Genomic DNA, 27,880 nt, shown 5'->3' on the forward strand with positions numbered 1-27,880 from the left:
TGTTGTGAGACCCGGAACACCTGATGACCCCCAGGTCACATCACTGAGGATGCATCCCAGCGCATCTAGAAAATGTATCTTTCACACTCCATTAATAATCTCAGTTTGAATGGGAATAATTGAAGTCTTAGACAAAGACAATAGACAATAGGTGCAGGAGTAGGCCATTTGGCCCTTCGAGCCAGCACCGCCATTCAATGTGATCATGGCTGATCATCCCCAATCAGTACCCCGTTCCTGCCTTCTCCCCTGACTCCACTATTTTTAAGAGCCCTATCTAGCCCTCTCTTGAAAGCATCCAGAGAACCTGCCTCCACCGCCCTCTGAGGCAGAGAATTCCACAGACTCACCACACTCTGTGAGAAAAAATGTTTCCTCATCTCCGTTCTAAATGGTTTACTCCTTATTCTTAAATCTTGCTGTTAATGTTCCCATAAGTAACATTAAACCCTCTCCTATCATACATTTTGTGACAATATTATGACCATTTGCTATATCATATTGCAGCAAAGCAAAACATTCAAGACAGCATCAAGAAAGATATTGCTGGTGCAAAAAACAATTCTTTAACCTGGTTTGAAATTCATGGACATTTTTATCTAAATGTGCCAATATTCCTTACAATCTCTTTTGATAATTTCAGATAATTAGTTAACATTATCACCTCTTCTAAGCTTTTGTTATCTTGTGCTATCACCCCTGTTGTCACTTGATGCCTTCTGTGTTTCACTCTGACACAGACCATGTCTTTTGTTCTCTCCTCCCTTCTGCATTTCTCCGTTTCTTTAAACCTATCTACTTTTAACTCTTAAGGACACAGAGTGCTGAAGTATTTCTGCAGGTCAGGCAGCATCTGTGGAGAACATGGATAGGAGAAGCTTTTGATCGAGAACCTTCTTCAGACTGATTGTGGGGCGGGGAGAAGAAAGCTGAAAAGGGAAGAGGCAGGACAAAGTGTGGCAGGTACCAGGTGGACATCGGCGAGAGGAGGTTTGGATAGGCAGATGGTTGGACCAAAGTCCAGAGATAAGAGCAGAAGGTGAGAGACAGGTTGTGGATTGTGGAAGGAAAGCAGCAGTGGGGGTGGGGGTGGGGGTGGGGGGAGGGTAGATGTAGGTCAGAGTCCAGGTGGAGTGGGGGAAGGGCAAAAAAAGGCCAGGGGGCTGGTTGGGGAGGGTACTCTTTCAATTCTTATAAAAAGGCGTGAGTTAATTTTGTTTCTTTCTGTTCAGATACTGCCTGACCTGCTGAGTATTTCCAGGATTTTCTTTATTCTCAATTTCCAGCATCTGCAGTGTTTTCCTTGGTTCTACTCTTAGAATTCATTAGTTTAGGCATCATTTGCCAGATAGTAATGATGGTTCGCTTAAAACTTTACAAAGCATACGATTTCCAGTGTAATCTACAAGAAGATTATATTCGTAAAAAGCTGAAGTTCGAATGATTTCCCCGATTCTGTTACTCAGTGCTGTAGAGGAAGGCTGAATCATTACAGCAAACCTCTCATCTCGGCATTAAAATTCTGTGAAGTTACTGCCAACTTTGTCAATTGCTGGGTGCCATCATTACAAGTATAAGAACCTAAAGAGCGCAATGTTTAAGAAACATTTAGACAGGTACATGGATAGGACAGGTTTAGTGGGACTAGTGTAGACGGGATATGTTGATCGGTGTGGACAAGTTGGGTTGAAGTGCCTGTTTCCACCCTGTATCACTCTATAACTCTCTAAGTGCAAATTCTGGCACATTCTTCAGAATACGTAAAGCATTTGAGCTCAGACATGCATGGAGATTCAGCAAAAGCCTATCCGATCAAAGAGGAAATATTCTAGAGAACGGATGAACCAACGATGGCTAATAAACAAAATTAAGGAGGGTATTGAATTGAAAGGGAAAATCTCTAGTCATGGAGTCATACAGTGTAAAAACAGGCCCCTTGGTCCAACTTGCCCACACCAGCCAACATGCTCCAATTAATTAGTATTAGGTTAAAAGAAATGGCTACCAAGCAAATGAATGCAACAATTAACCTCGGCCAAAGTATATTAGATTCTGTATAAACTCCAGATGAACCGTGAATTGCCAGTAACACCTCTATTCAAAAAGGGTGGGTGAAAAGAAGTAACTATAGGCTGAATAGTCTGAAGAAAAGTCCCGACCCAAAACGTCACCCATCAAGTTTCTCCAGAGATGCTGCCTAACCTGGAGTTACTCCAGCACTTTGTGTCTAACTTTGGTATAAACCAGCATCTGCAGATCCTTGATTCTACTACTTATTCAACATTTATTGCTAGAAAAAAATGCTAGAATAAATTATTAAGGAGGTAAATGGAAATTATTTGGAAAATCTGATCAATGGGAATTCAATTTGTGTCAGATTAATTGATTAGAGTTTGTTGAGCAAGTCTCAATGACAAGGGAATCAGTTGATGGATTTGGATTGGACTTTCAGAAGGCATTCACTAAAGATTAGGCCACAAGTTAAGACTATGGACCTGGAGCAAGTATATAGGCATGAATGAAAGATTGACTAACGAGCAGGATGAAGTAAGTGGGAACAAGCGAGCCATTTTCAGACTAGAACCCTTGATCAGGGAGCTAGCACAGGGATCGGTGCTGGGACCACAACTGGTTATAATAAATTTAATGATGTGGATGAAGGAAGCAAATTTATGGTAGTTAAATTTGCGGACAACAAAAAAACAAATGGGAAGACAAGAGGGAAGGAGTAACACAAACTCACAGGTAGATCATGATGCAGGATCTCACTCTGAAATGTCAACCCTCCCCCTCTCCACAAACACTGCTCAACCTACTGGGTTCTTCCAGCAGTTTATCTCTCGTTGCAAAAGACCGTGAACTGATCAGACGAGTGGGCAGGAAGTTGGCAAATGGAGAAGAATGTGGGAAAACGTGGAGTTCATTTTGGAATGAAAAAGAATTATTTAAAAATTACATCACAAAGTGAGGTTTTCATTCATGAAACACAGAATGGCAACAAACAACTGCAGCAGGTATAAGTGACGGACAATGAAATATTGACACAAGGAACTGCAGATGCTGGTTTGCAAAAAAGGACACAATGTACAGGAGTAAATCAGGTCAGGCAGCACCTCTGGAGAACAGGGACTATTTTTCGGACGGGATCTGTCTGAAGAAGAGTCCTGACCCAAAACGTCACCTCTCCATGTTCTCCAGAGATGCTGCCTGACCAGCTGAGTTACTCCAGCACTTTGAGTCCTTCTTCATGGGTATGAAATGTTAGCCCTTATTTCACGAGGCATGGAATGCAATAAGTAGGGAAATCTTACAGCAACTGTACATGGCACTGGTGAGACCACTTCAAGAGTACTGTGAACAATTTTGGTCTCCCTACTGAAATTAAGATCTTATCTCACTGGAAGTGATTCAGAAGGATTTCATTGGATAATTTTGCAAATTCGGGAGAGGTTGTTCTGCAAAAAAAATTGGAATTTGCTCCTTTGAACTTTGAAGAACGAGGTGGAATTTATTACAACAGAGAGTTTTATCTCTGTAACGCCCACACAAAACATCAGTCTGAAGAAGGGTCTCGACCCGAAACGTCACCCATTCCTTCTCTCCAGAGATGCTGCCTGTCCTACTGAGTTACTCCAGCATTTTGTGTCTATCTTCGATTTAAACCAGCATCGGCAGTTCCCTCCTACATATTAAATTAATGTTCTGGGTCTTAATGTTAAATGCAAGATGCAGTGTTGATTGCACATTATTCATGTTAATCTCAATACACACCAATTCAAAGTTGTTATTCCCCAATAGGGAGAATATGAAATACAGATAAGCAAGGGTTACTCATCCGTTTAGCGATATCTCAGTGGATGCAATGCATGAGTAGGAATATTTTCTACGTTAGCTCCAAAGCTCCCTCTAGTGTGTTGTTCAGGTAAATACAACTGTTTGAAACATGGCTGCTGGAAGGAAGTAAGGAATGTTTAGGAAGGAACTGCAGATGTTGGTTTAAACCGAAGATAGACACAAAAAACTGGAGTAACTCAGCGGGACGGGCAGCATCCCTGGAGAAAAGGAATGGGTGATGTTTTGGGTTGAGACCCTTCTTCAGACTAGTTAGGGCTAAGGGAAACGCGAGATATAGACGATGATGTAGCGAGATAAAGAACAATGAATGAAAGATATACAAAAAGGTAACAATGATAAAGGAAGCAGGCCATTGTTAGTTATTTATGATGGTTTTGGGAGAATCCTTGTCATTCGCCATAGCTGGGAGCAATACCATTTTCTAAGATCGTCACAAAATGCAGGAGTAACTCAGCAGGTCAGGCAGAATCTCTGGAGAAAAGCAACAGATGATGCTTTGGGTTGAGACCCTTCATCAGTCCGAGAGTCAGGGAGGGGGACCATTTTGTAAGATCTTTTTCAGACTGGATCCATCTGAAGAAGAGTCCTGACCCGAAATGTAATCCATCCATGTTCTCCAGAGATGGTGCCTGACCCGGTGAGTTATTTGGTGAATTGGGGATTAAAAAGGCATTAAGGGTTTAAAATAAAATACAGTAAAAGCATATCTTTAATGTGACTTTCCCTTCTAATCATATAATTCCACACATCATTATTTTAGGGTAAGAAACATTGTCTACAGAGCATTTGCTTAGGGAGTAATTATCGAGCTTTAAAAATTCATTCCTGAATGAACCAACCTTTAGTTTTTAAGTAAAATACCAAGTGCTGAGGTACTCAGCGGGTCAGGTAGCATCTGTGGAGGAACTGACTTTAGAGATACAGCATGGAAACAGGCCCACTAAGTCTCCGCTGACCCCAGCGATCACCCCGTACTATCCCACACACTAGGGACAATTTGCAATTTTACAGAAGCCAATTAATCTACAAACCTGTACATCTTTGGAGCATGGGAGAAAACCGGAGCACCCGGAGAAAACCCACGCAGTTCCTGTGATGGTGCGGAAGTCGCGAGCAGGTCGAGATCGGAAACCTTATCCGGCTTAGGTGCCACATTTTCAGGGGTGACTTTTGGGGGGAGGGGGGTTTCAAGTCTGCTCTTGTGATTTTGTCCAGATTACAAGAGGCGCTGGACTATCAGTTGCCGGAAAATCGGTGATGGACCTGTACTTAAAAAGAGTATTTGAGAAAATGGATGCAGATTAATTCAGGGAAACATTAGATTATCACTTGAGGATGCGGAGAATAAAGGATGGTGCTGACAGATGTAAGATGTGCATAGGAGGAAGGAAGTTTGATGTATAAATGAAGTGCGATATATAAATACCTGCAGGGTTTGTTTGGGTGACTGGTAGTTATCAGTTTATTCCTATGGCCGTGTTCAGTACAAGAAGATTGAACGACACATTCTTGTCACTTATGGAGGCTGAGATTGCCCCAGAGATGGACGTATTTCCTCTTTTATGGTAATTCCGATGAAATCATGGGAAAGGGAAACTTCCATACATATAAACCAGATGAATATCATTTCATTAGCAGTAAATTAAGAAGCCAAATCATTGCGTACCTGAAATCCAACTAATATTTTATTCATCTTTTCAAAAGCTATTTCAAGCTGTCCATTAATACAAATTACAAGGAAGTATAATTGGAATTTAATCAAAAGTAAATATACCCATTACCAAACATCAAGATTAAAGTGCTGTAATAACCTTCAGATAGATATTGTTTTCATAATATTACCATAGTATGTTAGTTTTATGATGCTTTGTTTTTCCTTATCGGTGTATATGTAACTAAATAATCGTCAAAAGTGCACAGGATAGATTTAAGCACATATAAAACCTCTACAGTAGCAGTATTCAGACAATGAACTTCAGCTGTTGATTTTATGTGAGAAAAAAATTGATATCCTAATATCTCATATCTTGGAGTGAAAGTTCAATGGCTTCCTGAAGCATTTCATCTTCATCCACATTATAATCCTATAAAAGAAAGTGTATATTTATTTACTATAATTAGCTTAACAACTCGGATATTAGAGCATGTTGATTGAGAAATACAGATCACACAGCTGTGTGTTTCAACTTTGAGGCATTTATAAGTCACAGTTAGGTTTATATGGCAAATAACCATATAACAATTACAGCACGGAAACAGGCCATCTCGGCCCTACAAGTCCATGCCGAACAATTTTTTCCCCCTTAGTCCCACCTGCCTGCACTCGTACCATAACCCTCCATTCCCTTCTCATCCATATGCCTATCCAATTTATTTTTAAATGATACTAATGAACCTGCCTCCACCACTTCCACTGGGAGCTCATTCCACACCGCCACCACTCTCTGCGTAAAGAAGTTCCCCCTCATATTACCCCTAAACTTCTGTCCCTTAATTCTGAAGTCATGTCCTCTTGTTTGAATCTTCCCTATTCTCAAAGGGAAAAGCTTGTCCACATCAACTCTGTCTATCCCTCTCATCATTTTAAAGACCTCTATCAGGTCCCCCCTTAACCTTCTGCGCTCCAGAGAATAAAGACCTAACTTATTCAACCTATCTCTGTAACTTAGTTGTTGAAACCCAGGCAACATTCTAGTAAATCTCCTCTGTACTCTCTCTATTTTGTTGACATCCTTCCTATAATTGGGCGACCAAAATTGTACACCATACTCCAGATTTGGTCTCACCAATGCCTTGTACAATTTTAACATTACATCCCAAATTTGGAATTTGTGGAATGAGAGGTTATAAGCACAGATCCAGCATGTGATGTGCATTGTGGTAAGCCAGAAATCCAAACCCAATTAAAGAAGTAACTTAAAAAATAAACTTACATTTAACAATGCCATTCATAAGCAAACCAAGTAGTTTATGCCCGATAATTAATTGCAGGTACCATCGCAACGTTTAAAAAACATTTACACAGGGATATGGATAGGATAGGTTTGGGTTAGAGGGTTATGGTCCAAATGTGGGCAGGTAGGACTAGAGTAGATGGGGCATGTTAGTTGGCGTGGGCAAGTTGAGCCGAAGGGCATGTTTCCATGCTGTACGACTCCATGTCTCTCTCTAATTACTTCTCAATTGTAATTATGACTTTGGAAGGAATACAGAGAACAATCTACGTATAACAAGATAACTGGATCAGATTTAGGCTACTGATGTAGGGGTAAATGCTGGCAGAATATCAATGTCTAAGCTACCTTAATGGTGAATGGCATCTCGAATATGCATTGAAGAGGCAGGCAGAATCTCGGTTTAACATTTCATCTGAAAGATGGCATTCTGGAGTGTCGCACCCCATAACTGTAAAGAAGCATAGCTTGTAGTGAGCAGAGTTGTGGGGTTGTGGAAAAAGAATACTCCACACCTACCCCACTCAAGGGAACAGCCTGAAATTTCCTAGAGGAACTTCCATGCCTCCAGCCTCAAATGCACATTGGAATTTTCTTAAGTGGAATTCCTGGCAACCTGGTGGCATGGGTTTCAAATGAAAAACAAGCCTAGGTTACGAGAAATAGATACTAGCAACCTCAGTACAAGGAACGTCGCAAATACATCCTGTGATCTCAAAGATCTCAACACTTCCCTGCCTTCTTCCCAGCCTCCAATCTTCCAGTGGAGGTTACAGTTTCTCCAATATGTCCAATTTCCCAGATGCACCCGGAACAGTTTGAGGGAACTTCATCTCTACGACATTTCACCAGGGTTGGAGGCTGAGGTTCATGTAGACGTGGTCTTCTGTAGGAGGGCTTTTTCTATTCTATTATTCATTTTATTTGCACTCTAATTTCCTGAAAATAGAAAGTACGTACCACAAAAGTATCATATGAAAATTTATGACGAATTTTCAAATGTTGTATCAAGTCTGCACTTCTGAAGCTTGAGTCACCCCATGGCATGGAGGAGCAGATTGGGCATACCTGGTGAGAAGAAACACAGTGCAATGGTAACTTCAAAAAACAAAATCACACGAGCTGTATGCAAACCTATTTGAGTAACACCTCATCAAAAATTGTTTAATTGTTTTTCAAAAGGTTCAATGCAAAAATGTGCATCATACAAAATATCGGGTTCAATACACTTAACAGCAGTTTCCTGCAAAATTAGATATACACAGAGATACACGTACTCTGCTGGTATATTGGCAGATGATCGGCAACAGATGACCAAGGAAGGGTGAAGCCCATAATGGCCCTTTGCCAAGTCCAGGTTAAAACGTGGTCGTAGAGCGCAGTAGCAACCACAGAGGGGGAGCAGTGAGAGAGGACCACGCAGAACTCCTCAACAATGGGCCATTATGGGCTCCATCTTTCCATGGTCAACTGCACACAATACACAGGTTGCGTTATCACCAATGCCTTTTGTTCAACGACAGTAACAAACCCACCTGTATTCAATTCTTCACCCTATAAAGGCCAACGAGAGTATGTCCAGTAGAGGTGGGTTGTACAGGTTTCATAGCGCAATCGACCACGTCGCTATTTGGAGAGCTAGGCATTCTCACAGAGTTTGCGTCAGGCCGTAAAGGAGATATCAGAGGCAGCAGAGCAAGGCAGTAGGTGGATTTGGTAAAGAAGCAGTATCAGTTGGGGGCAGAAAGGAAATGTATAACATGTGGCATCTGTATTTCTTTGTAAGTGTATCCTGTGTAAGTGTGTCCCAGTTTTATGTGAGGTTGATATTAGTGACGCTAATCTGTTTAATGATGGGTTAGAATAAGTGGAAGACAGGATGTGAGTGTTTAGCATTTGTTTGAGTGAATTCATCAACTGTAGTTTCCTTTATTTAGTAGATACTGGTAGCATAGGTGGTGAGAGCAGGTATTGAGGGGGGTGGTTATGGGTCACCAGAACTAACTATGGAGCCTTCCCGAGGTGTCGTGGGCCTAACTCAACGAAGCACCACTAATGGGACTTGATGTCTCCAATGATAAAAAAAACTGATCATGTACATGCAAGTTTATGTGCTTGTTAACATGTAGGTAGCAGATTATTACATATGGAGTTAGTTATTGTCCTTAGCATAAGTTTGTATAATCAGTTGAAATAGTACTTTGGCTTTGGGCTAGGTTTTCTTAGTTGAGCGCTTAACCTGGTGTTATAGCACAAGTACGTTTTGTTTTATTTGTAATATATTGTTCTGTGTCTGATTTCCACTCGCTCAACATGTCCAAATCAGACTGGACATCTCGACTTCTCCCTCACAGCTCACACTCCTACTGACACTTTGTGACATGAGCAAATTTATAAATATTAAATTTAATTTCCCCACCTAAACCATTATTAATAATAATAATAATAATAATATTTATTTATATAGCACTTTTAAACAAAATCACTTTGAACCAAAGTGCTTTACAGAGATTGATTAAACTATAGATTAAATGTCAATAAATCCATACAAAAGAAAAAAGAAAAAGAAAAAAAGACACAGAACAGTACACTATAGAAATCAACAAGAAACGTCCCCCACAGCAGAATTCACTGTGAGGGAAGGCACTAAAAATATCCAGTTCTCCCCCTCATAGTCCACCCGAGGTCGGGGTCTATATGTGGCCTCCTCAGCCAACCCGATGTTTTCAGGCCCTCTGCCGCGAAATTATATATAGTGTTACAAAGTGGGTCCACTCCCTGCCATTTCTGGTAGTCTACTTGTCACTGGCTTCCTTTTAAAAAAAAAAGAACCTGTTTATTCCTGCATGTTTCACTTTAGTCAACTAGTTCTCTATCCACGTTAATAAATTATCCCCAGTCCCATGTTTAGTTTAGAGATACAGCGTAGAATCAGGCCCTACAGCCCACTGAGTCCGTGCTGACCAGTAACCCCCTACACTAGCACTATCCTACACGCTAGGTACAATTCACAATTTTTAATTTATTTCCGAACCAATTAACATGGTCACAGAGAGAATGTACAAATTCCGTACAGGCAGCATCCTTAGTCAGGATCGAACCCGGGTCTCAGGTGCTGTAAGGCAGCAACTCTACCATCGTGCCACTGTGCCGCTTCAACTTAGCATGTTAATGTCTTATGTGGGGCCTCGTTGACAGCCTCTGAAAGTCCGAATACACCACGTCCACTGGTTCTTCCCAATCTCTCCACCAGTTATATCCTCAAAGTATTCCAGTAAAATTTTAAACCACAGTTTCAAGCTGACACTGACTGATCCTGTTACTGTTTTCTGACTGCTCTGTTGTTGCATCTTTAATAATAGTGTTGGACAGTTTTCCCACAACTGATGTTAGGATAACTGATATATTTTCCCTCCTATATGAAATAATGGGGTCCATTAGTTACCCCCCATTCAGTAAAATCAGATCCAGACAACACCGGAAAAGGTCCAACACTTCTTCCATTGTCTTGGCCAAATACTTAAGTATTCTGAGATTAAACAATTGGGTCCTTAAGATTTCTCTACCTTTAATTCCACATATAACACCACTTCCTTATTAATATTGATTCTCTTTAGTTTCTCACTCTCACTAGACTCTGGGCTCCCCAACATCTTAGGGAGATTATTTGTATGCTCCTTTGTGAAGACAAAAGTATTTGTTTAACTGGTCTGTCATTCATTGTTCCCCATTGGAAATTTACCTGTTTTTGTCACTCAATGCTCATCCTATTTTCTCCCCCTTAACCAGTCCCTTTACTGAGTCCTGAACTGTTCCTAGTCCTCAGGTTTACCATCTGTTAAGTGAAAGGGTTAGGATATTGCACAATTTAGCCTTAAGGGACTAACGCTAATTTCGAACGGATTACATAATGTGAATTCATACAGCAAAACAGTGCAGTAATCTGCCATTCACCCGGTCCTCTGCCAACATTTTCGAGAGGGCTAGCTCATTAATATGAACCCCTTGGTCTATCATCATACCTAGGGATCTTTACACTCAAACACTAAGCTAATCCATTTTGAAATTTGACGTCGAGTTTATTTCCATCACGTTTTGATCATAACAACCTGTTGGGCAATCTCTTTCTTTCTCCCCTTCATTTTATCTTTCATTTTTGAGCTGATTAAATGAATGATGAGTTTTACAGTATCGCCCCACTGCCTCTCGGAATAGTTTCCCCTTCTTTATTCTTTTAAAACCGAAGATTTTTGATGGAATTCCATCATTTTTTTGCTCATTTTTTTCTGCTTTAAGGAAAACAATCCCAGTTACTCAGATTTATTTTTCACATAACTGACATTTCTTAGACCCTGGCATCAGTCCAGTAGGTTTCCTCTCCAATCCCTCTCAGGACTTGTTATTCTACCAAGAGCAAAAATTGCACAGAGTACTCCAGCTGGGTCCAAACTGGTATTTTGTTACAGTTTTTCATGATTTCCATGCTTCATGGAAAAGAGAAACCCTCGAAAAATTCTCGATTCCATATGCCTTTTAAATAACCTCTGCAATAAAATACATGGATATGCACATGTATCGAAAGGAACTGCAGATGCTGGTTTATACCAAAGATAGACACAAAGTGCTGGAGTAACTTAGCGGGTCAGGCAGCATCTCTGCAGAAAAAGGATTGGGGTCGGAACCTTTCTTCAGACTGAAAGTCGAGGTGAAGGAACTATAGGTCGGTAAAGGTCAGAACAAATCAGGACCGGCCACAGATGACTAAGGAAGGGTGGGAGCCCTTAATGGCCCATTGATGGCTGGGGTAGATAGAGGGATGGCAGGGATTACTTGAAATTAGAAAAAACAAACTATTACGCTGCTGGGTTGAAGGCTGCCCAAGCGCATGTATCCCCAGGTTTCCATAATCCTCAAAACCCGAGTAAATTGTATCATAGAGCAAAGAACAATACAATACTGGAACAGGCCCTTTGGCCTACAACGTCTGTGCTGAACATGATGCTGAAACCAACTCTTATCTTGTGCACATAATCCATGTGCCTCTATTTCCTGCATATCCAAGTGCGTATCTAAAATTCTCTTAAATGCCACTATGGTATCTGCCTCCACCATCACCCCCAGCAGCAAGCTCCATGCTTCACCATGATCCGTATAAAAATGCTCTGTATTCAAGATATTCACCATGCTCCGTATACAAAACTTGCCCTGCAAATGTCCTTTAAACTTTGCCACTTTCACCTTAGAGCTATATGCCCTCCAGTGTTTAAAATTTACATCCTGGGAAAAAGGTTCTGACTATCTACCCCATCAACACCTCTCACAACTTAATACTTATCAGGTTTCTCCGCACCCTCTGGCAATCCTGAAAAACAATCCAAATCTGTCCAACCTCTCCCTGTTGGATTCCATAACATTTGGATTGAGTCAAATTCAGCATTAAATAAATGCATGAAATAGATTAAATCTCCTCTTATGTTCCCAGTGGAAAAATGTATTTGGTGATCATGGATCGAAAAAAAAAGTATAATAATATACTCTATCTTCAGCTGGCAGTTCAAGAACCGGAAAGATATTCTTAAGCAAAAGGTCATAAAGTGCTGGGGTAACTCGAACAGGTCAGTCAGCATCTCTGGAGATGTTTCGGGTATTCTTAACTCTAAAGGATTTTGAGTGAAATGATTGTCAGCTGACAAAAAAGTCCCCAACATTAACTGAATCAATTAGAATTTAACATTAATTCAATTTTACAATTTGAACTCAATTAACAATGACTAAATAAGCACATTTAAACATACTTTATCATATCACAGTGACTTGGGGGACAAATATATCACCACAAATATATCACCACACACTGCAAGCTAAGGATATTTTCATGTTACATTTATGCATGACAATTACACTATATGACCAGCAATAAATTGGTGTTTTGGGGAAGAGGAATGGTATCCCAGTAAAGTATTTGTCCAAACTTACTCAACATTGGTATCTTTGTTAAATCTTACCTTTTTTGCGTATTCTCCAGAATGACTTGAAATACAATGCTCAACCAAGCCATCTTGGTCCAGGTTTTTTGCGTTGCAGAATGGGCAAGTAAAAGTAAAACGATTGGGCATGCTACAAAAAAAAGACAAAATATAACATTTGTTTTAATTTTGAGGGAATGTATCTCGAAAATAATATTTTGTAAAATCATTTGACAGAATAGAGGCATAATGCACCTGAAGTAAATTCAGGGGTGGCATTGTGGTGGAGTTGCTGCCTTACAGCGCTAGAGACCCAGGTTCGATCCTGACTACGGATGCTGTCTGTACAGAGTTTGTACGTTGGCCCTGTGACCACATGGGTTTTCTCCGGGTGCTCCGGTTTACTCCAAAAAGATGTACAAGTTTGTAGGTTAATTGGCTTGGGTAAAAATTGTAAATTGTCCCTAGTATGTAGCATAGTGTTAGTGTACAGGAGGATCGCTGGTTGATGTGTACTTGGCGGGCCGAAGGGCCAGTTTCAGTGCTGTATCTCTAAAGTCGAAAGAAAAAGGTTGCTTTTCATTTGTAGTTTGTCCAGCAAGTGACACTAAGTGAGGTAGTTATTGGGATGCTACAAATGTTCATGGCGTGTAGGGTGGGTCAGGCAGTGAGGTAATCGTTCTACGTTATTTAACAATCACTGACTGATCCCTGCTGTAAAGTAAATTCCTGGAATTCAAATAAAAAACAAAATGGATGGACTTGGCTCCAATTCAACTCTGCCTAGTTTTTGTTTATTATAAACATATTTCATATTTAACTAATTCCTCATGTGCTCTATGCATTTAATAAAATCTTAGTTTTTTGCCATGGCATCATCTCCAGTTCAATTGAATCGCACTTTGTGTTTCACAACAATGCTCCATCCTCAACAACCCTGTGTGGCCCAAGCATTATCAATGTTCATGTGGGCTACACAATGCAATTTATATGAAAAACCTGTGCTTAAAGTAAAGGTTACTTGCTGTAGTGATAGAGGTCTGCGATGTTTGTTTCCTCTATGCATCTGACACAATAGTCCATGGAGGTACCAGTTATGTGCAGCGGCATTCCATGCAGGCTTGGATGGAACTTCTATGCTTTCTAAAGATAGACACAAAATGCTGGTGCAACTCCGTTGGACAGGCAGCATCTCTGGAGAGAAGGAGTGGGTGACGTTTCGGGTCGAGACCCTTCTTCAGCCCATGCTTTCTACCTTTCCTGGAGCCTACAGTAGATGCAGGCCCCTTATAAAGTTCATGATTTCATGACAAGCTAAATCTGATTTGATTAAAGAGAAGTTGCCTGTGTAAGTAAGTACCTGCCCTGTAAATTGTTATGGAACCTATTTTGGGTAGGTGTTATTTAAATTATATATTGAGTATAAACGTTGGGCCATAATGCTACAGCTGTGCAGGATGCTGGTGAGACCACACTTGGAATAACATGCATAGTTTGGGTTGCCCAGCTATAGAAAGGATGTCATTAAGTTGGAAAGGGTGCAGAAGAGATTCACCAGGATGTTACCGGGACTTGCGGGCTTGAGTTAAAGGGAGAGGCTGGAACTTATTTTTCTTTGGAGCGTAGGAGACTGAAGGGTGACCTTACTGAAGAATGCAAAATCATCAGGGGCAATGAAAACGTGAACGTTCAGTCTTTTACTACTGGGTAGAGGACCCGTAAACTAGAGAGAATAGATAGGCTGCAGGTTAGAGGGGAGAGATTTAAGATGGATCCTAGGGGCCACGTTTTCAAGATAGGGGATATGGGGAGAAGGCAAGAACGGGGTACTGATTGGGGATACACAAAAATGCTGGAGAAACTCAGCGGGTGCAGCAGCATCTATGGAGCCTCAGAGTTCGGCCCGAAACGTTGCCTATTTCCTTCGTTCCATAGATGCTGCTGCACCCGCTGAGTTTCACCAGCATTTTTGTGTACCTTCGATTTTCCAGCATCTTCAGTTCCTTCTTGAATATTGATTGGGGATGATCAGCCATGATCACATTGAATGGCGGTGCTGGCTCGAAGGCCTACTGCTGCACCTATTTCTATTGTCTATTGTCACTCAGAGGGTAATTTGTATCTAGATCACACTGCCAGAGGAAGCAGATACAATTCTGAATTTCAGAAGGATAAGAAAGGTTTAGAGTGATATGGGCCAAATGCAGGTAAATGGGACTAGGCTGAAATGGTCAGCATGGACAAAATTGGCTGAAATCCTAAGGCCATAGTATAGAATTAACTGCAAATCCATTAAAAAGTGCAAGGACAATTACCGCGTTAGAGAGGCAGATCTAGATTTTGGGCCACTGGGGAAAAAAAAACAGGTAGCAAATGTAAAATTCAGTCTGATAAGGACTGCATTAGAATATTATTTCTGAAATAACAAATCAGGATCTAAGAATAACTAAATTATAGTTTAATAATTGTGATTTAAAAGGATAATACCTAAATAAAACTGACCTAAGGCTGGGATGCTGATCCTTCATTGAAGCTTTCACCCCCTCAGAGATAAACTCTTGATATTTTGGACATGTTGCGTTATGGGTCCGTAGCTTATTCATATAAACCTGAATCAAATTGGAAAATTATAATATTAATAATTGAAAAACAATTACAGTGAAACACCTGGACTCAGCAAAATTCATGTAAGAATTGCATTACTTTCATGCTGACGTATCCTGCTGCTTAAGCACTTTTGTTCCACACCTTTCACTATTTGCAAAGCTAAATTGCAAGCTAATAATAAATGAGAATTTATAGCAAATACAAGCACAATTATCACTGGTTGTGCAACCATTTTAATGGCTACACTGAAGTTTGAGACACCCTTCACCTGATTTAAGCAGATCTGCATTTCTGCAGCCAGGCTTGAAGCTTGGGATGATGAAGCTAGTATCCAGAAATCTAAACTATGAGGTTTGCTAACCCTTTTAAGAAGACACCAACCTTGCTTTTTAATCTGCTAGCTCCAGAGGTTGCTGCTACCCTTTCTGAGATACAATGATTGGAGGGGTTCAGATACATGTGTTATGGGCTGCTCTGCACAAAATAAATCCCAATAAAATCGAGCTCTTTGTTAATTCTGCCCCGGCTTTAAGCTGAGAAAGAAAGTATATCCTGGATTCAAAATAGTTAATAATCATCTCGTAATCCACTCAAATACAGATTTACTTCATAACAGTTACATACAAAGGTCAATAAAGTGCACTAGAACCATCAAATCATTCAGTATTTCTCTTTATACCCCCCCATGCAGTCACCACTGACCTGCGTTCCACAACCATTGCAGCTTGTAGGAGTTATTTCTAATTTTCTCTCAATTTCCAAAGCTCTCGTTACACCCTTCAGAGGAAAGCGACATACAGCACAAATTGGCTTTTTTGGCTTCTGTAGTGCAAACAAGCAGCTACTGCAAAATCTATTCAAAAACAAGTTGAAATTGTATTTCAGTTTAAAAGTTGATGCAAGATTAAAATCAGTTCTTCAATAATGGCACCAAGAAGTATTAAAAAATGGAAAAAAACAGAAGAATATAAGTTAAACTAGACTAAGTGGGCCCAGCTTCACACGGGAGGACTGGTCCCCCAACACAATATTCCACCTCTCGACCAATTCCAAGATTGCTGGCCAGTGTGGTGGGGGGTGGGGTCTGGAGTGCTAGCATGGGTGTTGTGGGCTGGTTTCCAGAGGGCTAGTATGGACATTGTAGGCCGAATGGATTTTTGGGCTGGCAGCTCAGTCACTCAGGCCAGGCAGCTCAGTAACTCAAGCCTGGCAGGCTGGCAGCTCAGAAACTGCCAGAAATTCTGCTGAAAACAGGTGAGTGTGTGAGAGAGATGGGGAAGAGCGTGGACACTCAATTTTAGACATTTTCATCTTTTTTTACAGTTGCAAAAGGCACAGTTTAAAAACACATAAAGGGCACTCACAGGTCAGTATTCTCAGTGTTCTGTAGATTTCCAGCTCATACTGAGAGTCGTGACCCTCTCCCTCCCCCATCTTGTAGACTGAGCCACGCCCTCACTTCCGGGTTTTATAGCTCCTCCCCCTCCCACAGGAAGGGGCATGGCCTTTGTGGCGTGATTGACAGGAGAGAGAATCTACACATTTTTAAAACATTAATAAGTCTTTTATTTTTCATCGATGGGAAAAATCCTCTGGCTCTGACAGCTGGAGGGGGACTCTGAGTAAAGTGGCCAAATGTTACAGCCGCAAGTGGTCGCGTTTTTTCTAAAATCAATATACAGTGCAAACAGGAAGTGGTCAAGTTTAGACTTTTAATTATATAGATGTCTTTGTGTTAATAGTTACTAATAACACGCGGTGTGTGGGGGGGGGGGGGGGTCTGCGGCATCACACACACTAACCACCCCCCTCCCACACATACGAACCACCCCCAACACACACACACATTAACCACCCCCTTGATATTATATTAATAAAAAGGAGGGTGGGAGAGAGGGAGCGGGCAGACTAGAAGTCGGCAAGCGAGCGGTGCAGACCGGGCCGACTGTGAACGGGCGGCGGGCCTCGGCAGCTCTCTGGACCTTGCGGGACCTCTTTAGCACTTGGAAGCCCAGCCAAATTACTGCGTGATTAGCGGCTTCAATCCAGAGCCCGGGGGGGGGGCATCGCTGCAAGATATGAGGTAAACACTGGTACTTTCAAATCCCTAACATGGAAAGAAAGATGAAAGGAAAGGATTAGTGAGGAGAGCGGAGATGAAGATGATGGCTGGATTGAGATTTACATTGAAGATTGAGGAGATTGAGAGAGTAAGAAACTAGGAAATGAGTGATGGGATACAGGAATGAAGTGCCAGGAGATGTGAGAATATCACGCAGGATTGCTTTCGGAAACTGTGGTGACGAGAGAAAGATAGGAAGTGTAGGAAGAAGTGCTTGTGCAAGAGTTACTACTGGATAAGTCAGGGGAAATTAAACACTCATGAGACAACCATCAAAAATGGAACTTGTTTAAAAAAAACAGGAACTGACAATAAAGTGTAAATTAATTTTACAATGGTCACAGTATTTTAGCCTGTGTGTGGATAGAAAGAATTGATATCACAATGATGAGTCCCGTGACATCTGTAGGCCCTGGAAAGATCAGATTCATATTAATGTTATGAAATAAAACTGATGTATTTGTGATGCAATAGTTTAAGAATAACAACAGTAATGTTTACAGTTTGCACCTTTAACAAAAATATCAAGGTAAGCGTTATGGTGGAAAAAAGCATCTATGGGGAAATCATTCAAGGACTGTCTTGCCAGTTTCCTTAATAGTATTAAGGAGAATGAATAATCACGAGGATCAGAGAGTCTGTGGGAAAATTAAATACAGATTTTTAGATTGTGGAGTTTATTTATACCCATGGTTTGACGTTTTGGTTTTCATCTATAATAACGTGAAATATATGCTTTTTTTTTATATACACCAGTAAATCTCTGTGGCAATATATTTTACAATGTCAACAAAGCACTTTATCATACAGTTATACACTTGGATCCAGGCCCATCGGCCCAACTCCTCCATGCTGACCATGATGTCTATCTAAGCTGGTCCCATTTGCTTGTGTTTGGTCCATGTCTCTCTAGTCCTTTCTTATGCATATACAGTATCAGTCTAACCGTCTTTTAAACACTGTATTTGTACCAACCTCCATAGCTTCCTCTAGCAGAAAATTCCTCATACCCACCACCCTCTGTGTGAAAAACCTGTCCCTCTGTGTCCATTTGAAATCTTTTAATGAATGAAAAATAATTTGACCATTCACTTTTACCTTATTATAGCCCCCAGGATTGTATGTACTTGTGCAAGGTCACTCCTTAACCACCTATGCTGCAGGGAAAATAGTTCCAGCGTATCTTGCCTCTCCTTGTAACTCAATCTCTCCACTCCCAGTAAGGTCCTTGTGAATCACTTTTGTCCCATTTCCAGCAAATTACGCTCTTTGTATAGCTGGTCAACCACAACTACAAACACTGTGGGCATACAATGACTTCTACAGTTGTTACACAACCTCCAAAAATCCTGTACTCAGTTCTCTGGCCAATGAAGGCGAGCGTGCCAAACGCTTTCTTCACTACACTGTCTACCTCTGGCACCATTTTGGGGGAACTATGTACCTGTGGCCACGGATCTTTAAAAAACATCGCTTTCAGAATGGAATTTGCAAAACGCACATTGTGCATGAACTACTTTGTCAAATGTATTTGGACGGGTAATCAAATACATTATTCAGTGAAGCGGTAGGGTGTCAATTGTTAGGGAGGGGTGGTAGTAGGGGAACACCCAGAATAGGAAAGGCATGGGTGGCATTGATAACTTTGATTGTTTACGTTTTATTGGGCCAAGTCATACTGATGTGGCATTCTCACAAATATAAGTCTTGGAGTTGTGCTGACTTGCTGCATATCTGGGATATACTGAGTGACATTGAACATAGAACAGCACAGGTACACAAAAAAGCTGGAGAAACTCAGCGGGTGCAGCAGCATCTATGGAGCGAAGGAAATAGGCAACGTTTCGGCCCGAAACGTTGCCTATTTCCTTCGCTCCATAGATGCAGCTGCACCTGCTGAGTTTCTCCAGCTTTTTTGTGTACCTTCGATTTTCCAGCATCTGCAGTTCCTTCTTAAACACATAGAACAGAACAGCACAGGAACAGGCTCTTCGGCCCACAAAGTCTGTGCTGAACATAATGCCAAATTAAACTGATTTCATCTGCCTGTACATGGTCCATTTCCCTCCATTTCCAGCCTGTGTGCCTATCTAAAAGCCTCTTAAATATTAAAGCCTCTTAACTATCGTAACTGCCTCCACTGGAGCCACTGGCAATGTGATCCAGGCCCCCACTTACTCTCTGTAAAGAAACTTGTCCCGCACACCTCCATTAAACTTTCCCCCTCTCACCTTATAGCTATGCCGTCTAGGGTTGGACATTGGACACGATAGTCCCCACCAGACTGGCCGGGAAGCTACTGGAATTGGGGCTCAACACCTCCCTGTGTGCCTGGGTCCTGGACTTTCTCACCGCCAGGCCCCAGGTAGTCAAGATGGGAGGGAATACATCAAAGTCCCTCACCCTGAGCACAGGATCGCCCCAGGGTTGCGTCCTCAGCCCCCTATTGTACTCCCTGTACACACATGACTGTGTGGCTAGGTTCAGCTCCAATTCAATAATTAAGTTTGCTGATGACACTGTGGTGGTGGGCCTGATCTCAGACAATGATGAGAAGGCCTACCGGGAGGAGGTGGCTGATCTAGCACTCTGGTGCCAGGAGAACAGCCTCCTCTTGAACATCAAAAAAAACGAAGGAGCTGATCGTGGACTTTAGGAGGGCACATCATCCGAGGACGTACACTCCATTGAGTATAAATGGGGATCCTGTGGATAGGGTGAACTGTTTTAAATATCTGGGAGTCCACATCTCTGAGGATATGACATGGTCATCACACGCCTCAGCACTGGTGAGTAAGGCAAGGCAGCGCCTTTACCACCTCAGGCAATTGAGGAAATTCAGAGTGTCTCCGAGGATCCTCCAGTGCTTCTACGCAGCGGCGGTGGAAAGCATCTTGTCCGGGAACATTACCATCTGGTTCGGGAATTGCTCTGCCAAGGACAAGAAGGCTCTGCAGAGAGTAGTGCGTTCGGCCGAACGCACTATGGGAACTTCACTCACCCCCCTGCAGGAACTATACAACAGGAGGTGCAACTCCAGAGCAAACAAAATCATGAGAGACCTCTTCCACCCCTGCTACGGACTGTTCCAGCCGCTACGGTCAGGCAAACGCCTCCGTTGCCACGCAGTGAGAACGGAGAGGTTGAGAAGGAGTTTCTTCCCAGAGGCAATTCGGACTGTAAACGCCTTTCTCACCAGGGACTAACTGTACAGAACGTTTTTCCTTCTATTATTTATTATGTAAAATAATATGTGTGTTATGATTGTGTTTATAACTTGTTTGGTTGTTTTGTTGTTCCGCGAGCATTGCCACTTTCATTTCACTGCACATCTCGTATGTGTATGTGACAAATAAACTTGACTTGACTTGACTTGACTTCTACCCCTGGGTAAAAGGCTCCGACTGCCTAACCTATCTACTATGCCTCTCATAATTCTATACACTTCTATCAAGTCTTCCCTCAACCTCCGACATACCAGACAAAACAATCCAAATCTGTCCAACCTTTCCCTGTAGCCGAATCCCTCTAATCCAGGAAACTGACTGCCTCAGCTTCCACTTATTTCCAGTAATGGGGTGACCAGAACTGCACACAATACTCCAAATGCAGCCTAACCAAAGTCCTATAGATCAGCATCAAGACTTCCTGACTCTTATATTCAATGTCCCTTGCAATGAAGGCAAGGTCTCGACCCGAAACATCACCCTTCCTTCTATCCAGAGATGCTCCATCCTGCTGAGTTACTCCAGCATTTTGTGTCTATCTTAAGCATACCATATGAGATCTGTCAATCCACTTGATGAAAGGCCCGTTTCAATACTGCATCTTTCAATCAAGCGAGTTTAGTTCTCCAATTGACCTCCAATTTCAGGTAGTCCTTGCTTTCTCCCTCCTTCCCCTCCCCTTCGCAGCTCTCCCACAGCCCACTGTCTCTGCCTCTTCCTTTCTTCTCCCCCCAACCTCCACATCAGTCTGAAGAAGGGTCTCGACACTAAACGTCACCTATTCCTTCGCTCCATAGATGCTGCCTCATTCGCGGAGTTTCTCCAGCATTTCTGTCTACCTAGGGAATAACATGGTCATTTACAAATAGTAAGATGCATCCGGCATAACTCCACCCATTCTTATCATTGCCAGTTTAGGTCCAATATAGAAAGTGAAAGCCTTTTCAAATAACTAAAAATATATCAGATTTTGTCCAAAAAATAGCACAAAACAATCCGGAACTGAACTAACAAAAAAAAAAATAAAACCTCATAAATTCAAATCACACATATAACCTTATCAAATACAGTAAATAATGAAAATGTTCGTCGGCAGTTTTTGGCAAGACCGGTGCTAAAAAGAAAAGGCGAATTAAGTGCTCCATGATAGTTTCTTATCCGCCTCGACCAAAATGCACAAGTTGATTGATCAGGTTGCAGTGCATTTTATCTATTTAGTAATCCAGTGACCACAATGTCATCGTATGAATTGCAGAATAGAAACCATTAAAAAAAATGCAGATACAGATCCCATATCGTTTGTAAACCCAACAGGTCATGAAACCGACACTGCAATTATTAGCGCATTCACTGCGGCGCAATTAATATCATATTTACTTTTACTAGAAGCCGATGGTCTGTCATGTGAATTTTCTCGATAATAAATACAATTCGGCAAGTTTTTTTAAACAGACCTCCAAATCCGGCTACGCATCCTGACGTAGTTAACCCAAAATTAAAAAAAAAACAACGCAAATATTGTTTCTTACACATGGTTACATTCGATGCGCATTGGATTTTCGTAGATTTCTAAGCAAACGGCGCAGGTTAAAGCTTCTTTGTCATCCACTACTGTATCTTTACGTCGTGAGGTGTCCTCCTCGAAGTTCATCGCCATTTCTGCTGCTGCCTCTGTTTCCGCAAATGGCAAACGTCAAATGGAGGCGGAGCTGATCTGCAACACATGAGGTAGAGAAACAACACTGAACATTGCAACCGGCCGAGCTGGAGGGGACAACGCTGGTCACGGCTGCTCCAGCCGCTCACGGGCTTTCTTACATGATAATTCCTGCAGTCCCTGGGGACAGACGTCTTCTGTATTTATTTCCTGTATCAATTTAAAGGGGGAACTTATGCTTCCTTTCCCGATTGCAACTGACATCGTTTTTAGGAAGACACAATGAAACTGCATGCGGACGGACACAAAACAGATGCAGCGGGCCAGGCAGCATCTCTGGAGAGAAGGAACTGCAGATGCTGGTTTACATCGTCTATAACCACGGCAAAGAAAGAATTTTTTCAATACTGCAAATGTTGGAAATCTAAAAACAAAAGCAGAAAATGCTGGATTTGAAACGTGAACTGTTTCTTTTCCCACAGATGCGACCTAAACTGCAGAGTATTTGCTATTTCTATTCAAGAAATCAATGCGGCGTTTCGTAAAACGCAACCTGGACCCTACGAGGTGTTTCATTAGAAGCAATCTGGAAGCCTGTTTGTGAAATATGATTTTGTTGCACGCTTTACAGCCGGCGGCCTTTTGATGTACGTCACGGATATAAATCGCAAGTGAATTCCAGCCCCTGTTCAAGTTTGTAGGTGAAGCACGAAGCAGACTTTGGCTGTGAGATTATTAGATGTTAGCGGCCCCGTCCCTCTGACTTGCGTTGGGTGTTCTATAGGCTAAGGTTTGGCATGGCAATAAGATCAGCCAATGCCATCTTCGGAGCAACAGCGTCATTTGAATTATCCCAGCAATTGCATCTACTGGGTAATTTCTATTTTTGGTTAGTCTTAGGGGATCCCCGGCATTCAGCAATTTTGCTGCCTTTAAGATGGTCAAAAACACGGAAAATCGGCCAATATCAGAAAGAATCCTTACCCAATGATTCAATCAAGTTTCACAGTGAAAAATGAAGATTGGAATTTATGATAAAAGTAGAAGCTAGATGGAATGAACTTTAAAATAATATAAGGTACACAAAAATGCTGGAGAAACTCAGCGGGTGCAGCAGCATCTATGGAGCGAAGGAGATAGGCAACGTTTCGGGCCGAAACCCTTCTTCAGACTGAAGGGGGGTGGGGAGAGGCGGGGAGAAGAAAGGAAACAGGACGAGGAGGATCCCGAGGGCTGAGGGAGAGAGAGGTAGGAAGGGGAGGAGACAGCAAGGGCTAACAGAATTGGGAGAATTCAATGTTCATGCCACCAGGATGCAGACTCCCCAAGTGGAATATGAGGTGCTGTTCCTCCAATTTCCGGTGTTGCTCACTCTGGCCATGGAGGAGGCCCAGGACAGAGAGGTCGGATACGGAATGGGAGTGGGAGTTGAAGTGCTGAGCCACCGGAAGGTCAGGTTGGTTAATGCGGACCGAGCGGAGGTGTTCGGCAAAACGATCGCCAAGTCTACGCTAGGTCTCACCGATGTAGATCAGCTGACATCTAGAACAGCGGATGCAATAGATGAGGTTGGAGGAGATGCAGGTGAACCTCTGTCGCACCTGGAACGACTGCTTGGGTCCTTGAATGGAGTCGAGGGGGGAGGTAAAGCGACAAGTGTAGCATCTCTTGTGGTTGCAAGGGAAAGTGCCCGGGGAAGGGGTGGTGTGGGAGGGAAGGGAAATTTAAAATATTTTCAAATGGAAAATATTTTTAATTCAGACGGAAGGGGCTGTTTCCATACTGTATGGCTCTTGGACTCTGATTATTTATGTTGGGCAACTACAACACAGCTACTGGAGAATGTAAATTACAACAACTTTGGCATATTTAGGTTAACTTATGAATCGGCTAAAAATGTTGCTCTCAATTTCACGATGTAATGATAGTAGACGCTCGTAAATTTGCAAAAAATAATGACAACGCAATATGTCCATTTGTTCTATATAATTAAGGTTGTTTTACAGTAAATGTGAATGTTGTGAGAAAGTATTAAAGGTGAATTCTTGAAAAATATCAAGATGGTTCATAAATGCATAATAGGAACGATAAGATTTAAAGAGATATTACCCATCAGGGGCTAAAACGCTTGCTTGAATGGGGAGGTAGGAGACAATAGATGTGCAAAATTCTAAGTGAATGCTTTGAAGAATTGACATTTAAAAAAAACGAGGTGGCAGATAGACGTCACGGTGGTGCAGCTGGTAGAGCTGCTGCCTCTCAGCGTCAGAGACCCAGATTCACCTCGGGTGCTGTCTCCGTGGAGTTTGCATGTTGTTCTTGTGAACCTGTCGCTTTCTTCCGGTTTCCTCCCACATCACAAAGACAAACAAGTTTGTAGGTTAATTAGCCTTGGCAAAATTGCCTCTAGTGTGCAGGGAGTGGACGAGAAAGCAGGATAACATAGAATTGGTGCGAACGGGTGATTGATGGTCGGTGTGGACTTGGTGGGCCGGAAAGCTTGTTTCCATGCTGTATCTCTAAACTAAATTCAATTGGATATAACAGAGCAAGAAATAGATTGGGTGTCAGGGGTTATGGGGGAAGGCAGGAGAGTGGAGATACGAGGGAAATATAGATCAGCCATGATTGAATGGCGGAGTAGACTTGATGGGCCGAATGGCCTAATTCTCCTCCTATAAGTTATGAACTTATGAGATTGATAGAGAAGACGTAACAAAGAATCGTACATATTTAAACATCTAGCAATAAGATTTCTTGTGCTGTTACGGGATCCAGTCACCGAGATGTGGGATGCAGGGTAGACACTTGCTTGGTCAACTTGAACCAGGAGAAAGTCTTCAACAGAATATCACACGGCATTCTCTTCAAAATGGGCTTTCAAAATCAGTGCACGCAAGACAATCCCTCCCTGTATATGGGCAAACTGCTGTCTTCTGTTCAGTCGACACACATTAAAAAGCAGCTTCAACCAGTTTGAACAGGCCCCAAAAGCCAGTCAAATTCAGCGAAATCAAGCCCAAGTTCTTTGGCAAATGGTCCCACAGTTTATCTGTTCCCTCCACCATCAAGTCCAATTATTGGAAGATGTTGCGTAATCTGGTTCCACTGAGCTATGCATTGCAACAAGAATTGGTTAGTCAAGTTGAAGCTGAAGTTGGAACGTGAGAACATTGCTTTTTCTCGATGACAATCTTCAATTATGAAGTGCTCTCAGTATTGCTGCTTATGCCACGTGCGTGGATCATACCCTGCTCCTGCACTACAGCAGTCATGCAAACCATGCTCCATTACAGTTGGAGTTCCAAAATTGATTGCATCCATCAATACATGGTGCACAGATATGTAAAGAAAAGCAGTAAAGACATATCCAACATAGCTCTCATCTATCTCTGACGCCTCTCTTCCCTTTCTCGGTCTCCATCACAGGGGACAGAATATCGACTGGCATCTACTACAAACCTACCAACTCCCACAGTTATCTGGCCTACTCCTCCTCCCACCTTGCCTCTTGGAAAGATGCTATCCTCTACTCTCAATTCCCCCATATTTACCATCTGCACCCAAGATGACGCTTTCTATTCTAGGCATAGGCATTCTAGGCATTCTTGTTCTTTGGCATATAGAAGGACCCGGAAATCCTGCCAGAGAAGATAGAGCATGTTGTGGAATGGTTCCCTAAGTAGATAGTCAAAATCATTTTGCAGAATGCCTCATAAACAGAATTTTAAAAGCTTGGTTGGTGAGAAGGGCTCTTTAAGCAGATGCATCAATTCGCAACTCTTCAATCCTGTCTCCCACCTTCTGCTCTCTTCTCTGGGCTCCCAACCATCTGCCTGTCAACCCACCTATTACCTGTCACCAAAGATAGACCAAACAGCTGAAGTAACTCAGCGGGTCATGCAGCATCAATGGAGAAAAGGAATAGGTGACTTTTCGGGTCGAGACCCTTCTTCAGATTGAGAATCGGGGAGGGAAACGAGAGATATGAAAAGGTACATAGAACTAATGAATGAAAGAATGGGATGAATGCAAAAGGACAAATCAAAGCCAGCAACAATGATCAAGGAAAGATGGAGCCCACAATGATCCATTACTGGCAACATTTTGTCCTGCCTCTCCCCTCATCCAGCTTTCTTCTCAACCCCCCTGCAATCAGTCAGAAAGGTCTTGATCCAAAATGTCACCTATCCATTTTCTCCAGAAATGCTGCCTGACTTGCTGAGTTACTGAATGATGTTTCATTATCACATGTGACATGTCACAGTGATATTCTTTGATTTCCATGCACAGGTATGTTCATAAATTCATGTGATAGGAGCAGAATTCGGCCATTCAGCCCATCAAGTCTACTCCGCCATTCAATCATCGCTGATCGATCTCTCCCTCCTAACCCCATTCTCCTGCCTTCTCCCCGTACAAAGAGTCGGCACAAATAAGGCACCAACAAAGTTTCAAAATATTCCGTTTTGTCACCAATACTCCAGCACTCTGATTCCTTTTGTGTATTACCCAGCAACTGCAGTTCCTTGTTTCTGTATAATGTTTTTACAGGCCTGTTACGCTGCTCCATGTAAGAATTTCAGTATACCATTGTCAATTAAACGCCCTTGATTCTCTGATCCTACTGCAACTGGACAAGAGAAGTCGTGCCCCTTGGAAAAGGCAACCAAATGTTTCATTTATGCAATGTTTTAAGGGGAAAAAAACTGTGACATTGATAGATTGTAAAGAAATGTTACAATTGTTTGCTACAGTGAATAAAGATAAAGCAACCAAAAGCCTTTCACTCTACCTTGGTATACGTGACAATAATAACAAAACTAAAGGCATGTCTTATTTGATTTACTGCACATTGCTCGCTACAGTGAATGAAGATAATTACATCTCCTATTGTATTTACTGCACATTAGATTAATAATATATATATATTTTAGGGGAAAAGGGTATTTTGTTGAACAGTTTGCCCTGCTATTTGTTTGGAGTAGGGCATCCAGCTTGTTCAAATTAATTGGGGTTTTTTTAATCACATGCTATCTGCTGGTTGCGGACGGAAAGAGTTGCAGATTGTGCAGTGAAATAAAATTAATACATTGGAGCCTCCGTCAGGCCAACTAAACTCACCGGTGACAGAACGCGTCAGATCCCAGCTCCAGTGGTCGCCGGCCAACGAAGTGCGCAGGCGCAGCGTCCCCTCTCTGACGTCCGCTGACGGCTCCCTACGCAGGCGCACCGGCCGGAGTGTGTGTGTGCGTGAGGTGACGGCACCCTCGCGCAGGCGCACTGATCGGTATGTGCAAGATGACGGCACCCTGCGCCGGCGCACCAGCGGCAGTGTGCGCGGGGGGGGAGACGGTTTACTGCGCAAACGCACTGATGGTATGTGCAAATGACGGCACCCTGCGCAGGCGCACTGGCGGATATGTGCGAGAAGACGGCACCCTGCGCAGGCGCACTGGCGGATATGTGCGAGGAGAAGGCACCCTGCGCAG

At 42.3% G+C, this 27,880-nt stretch overlaps 1 protein-coding gene across 3 annotated transcripts; it reads right to left on the reverse strand.

Annotated features, from left to right (window-relative positions):
* Positions 1-5,518: 5,518 nt before the first annotated feature.
* On the reverse strand, positions 5,519-27,658 carry LOC129707451 (E3 ubiquitin-protein ligase RNF114-like). Of its 3 annotated transcripts, XR_008725189.1 has the most exons (8): positions 27,513-27,658; positions 22,261-22,445; positions 16,085-16,235; positions 15,278-15,384; positions 12,815-12,926; positions 7,770-7,877; positions 7,158-7,260; positions 5,519-5,939 (listed from the first exon to the last, which is right to left on the reverse strand). XR_008725189.1 is itself a non-coding variant. In XM_055652486.1 (7 exons), the coding sequence occupies exons 2-7, from the start codon at positions 22,386-22,388 to the stop codon at positions 5,868-5,870; spliced, it is 678 nt and encodes a 225-aa protein (XP_055508461.1). In that variant the 5' UTR covers positions 22,389-22,445; positions 27,513-27,656; the 3' UTR covers positions 5,519-5,867. The 3 variants fall into 3 exon arrangements, 2 of the variants coding, with proteins under 2 accessions (XP_055508461.1, XP_055508462.1); XM_055652486.1 differs by lacking the exon at positions 7,158-7,260 and having other exon boundaries at positions 27,513-27,656; XM_055652487.1 differs by lacking the exons at positions 7,158-7,260; positions 27,513-27,658 and adding an exon at positions 22,550-23,218.
* Between the last annotated feature and the right edge of the window lie 222 nt (positions 27,659-27,880).

Source organism: Leucoraja erinacea, chromosome 21, assembly GCF_028641065.1.
Source record: "Leucoraja erinacea ecotype New England chromosome 21, Leri_hhj_1, whole genome shotgun sequence".
NCBI classification, from domain to species: Eukaryota; Metazoa; Chordata; class Chondrichthyes; order Rajiformes; family Rajidae; genus Leucoraja; species Leucoraja erinaceus.

Bases quoted from the DNA above. Each gene is read 5' to 3' on its own strand.
- LOC129707451 (XM_055652486.1), bottom strand. From the start codon at position 22,388: ATGGCGATGAACTTCGAGGAGGACACCTCACGACGTAAAGATACAGTA. The intron at 15,385-16,084 runs GTCAGTGGTGAC...AATTTGATTCAG, and splicing joins GCAATGGTTGTGGAACGCAG to GTTTATATGAATAAGCTACG. The intron at 5,940-7,769 runs GTACGTACTTTC...TTTCTTTTATAG, and splicing joins TTTCATATGATACTTTTGTG to GATTATAATGTGGATGAAGA.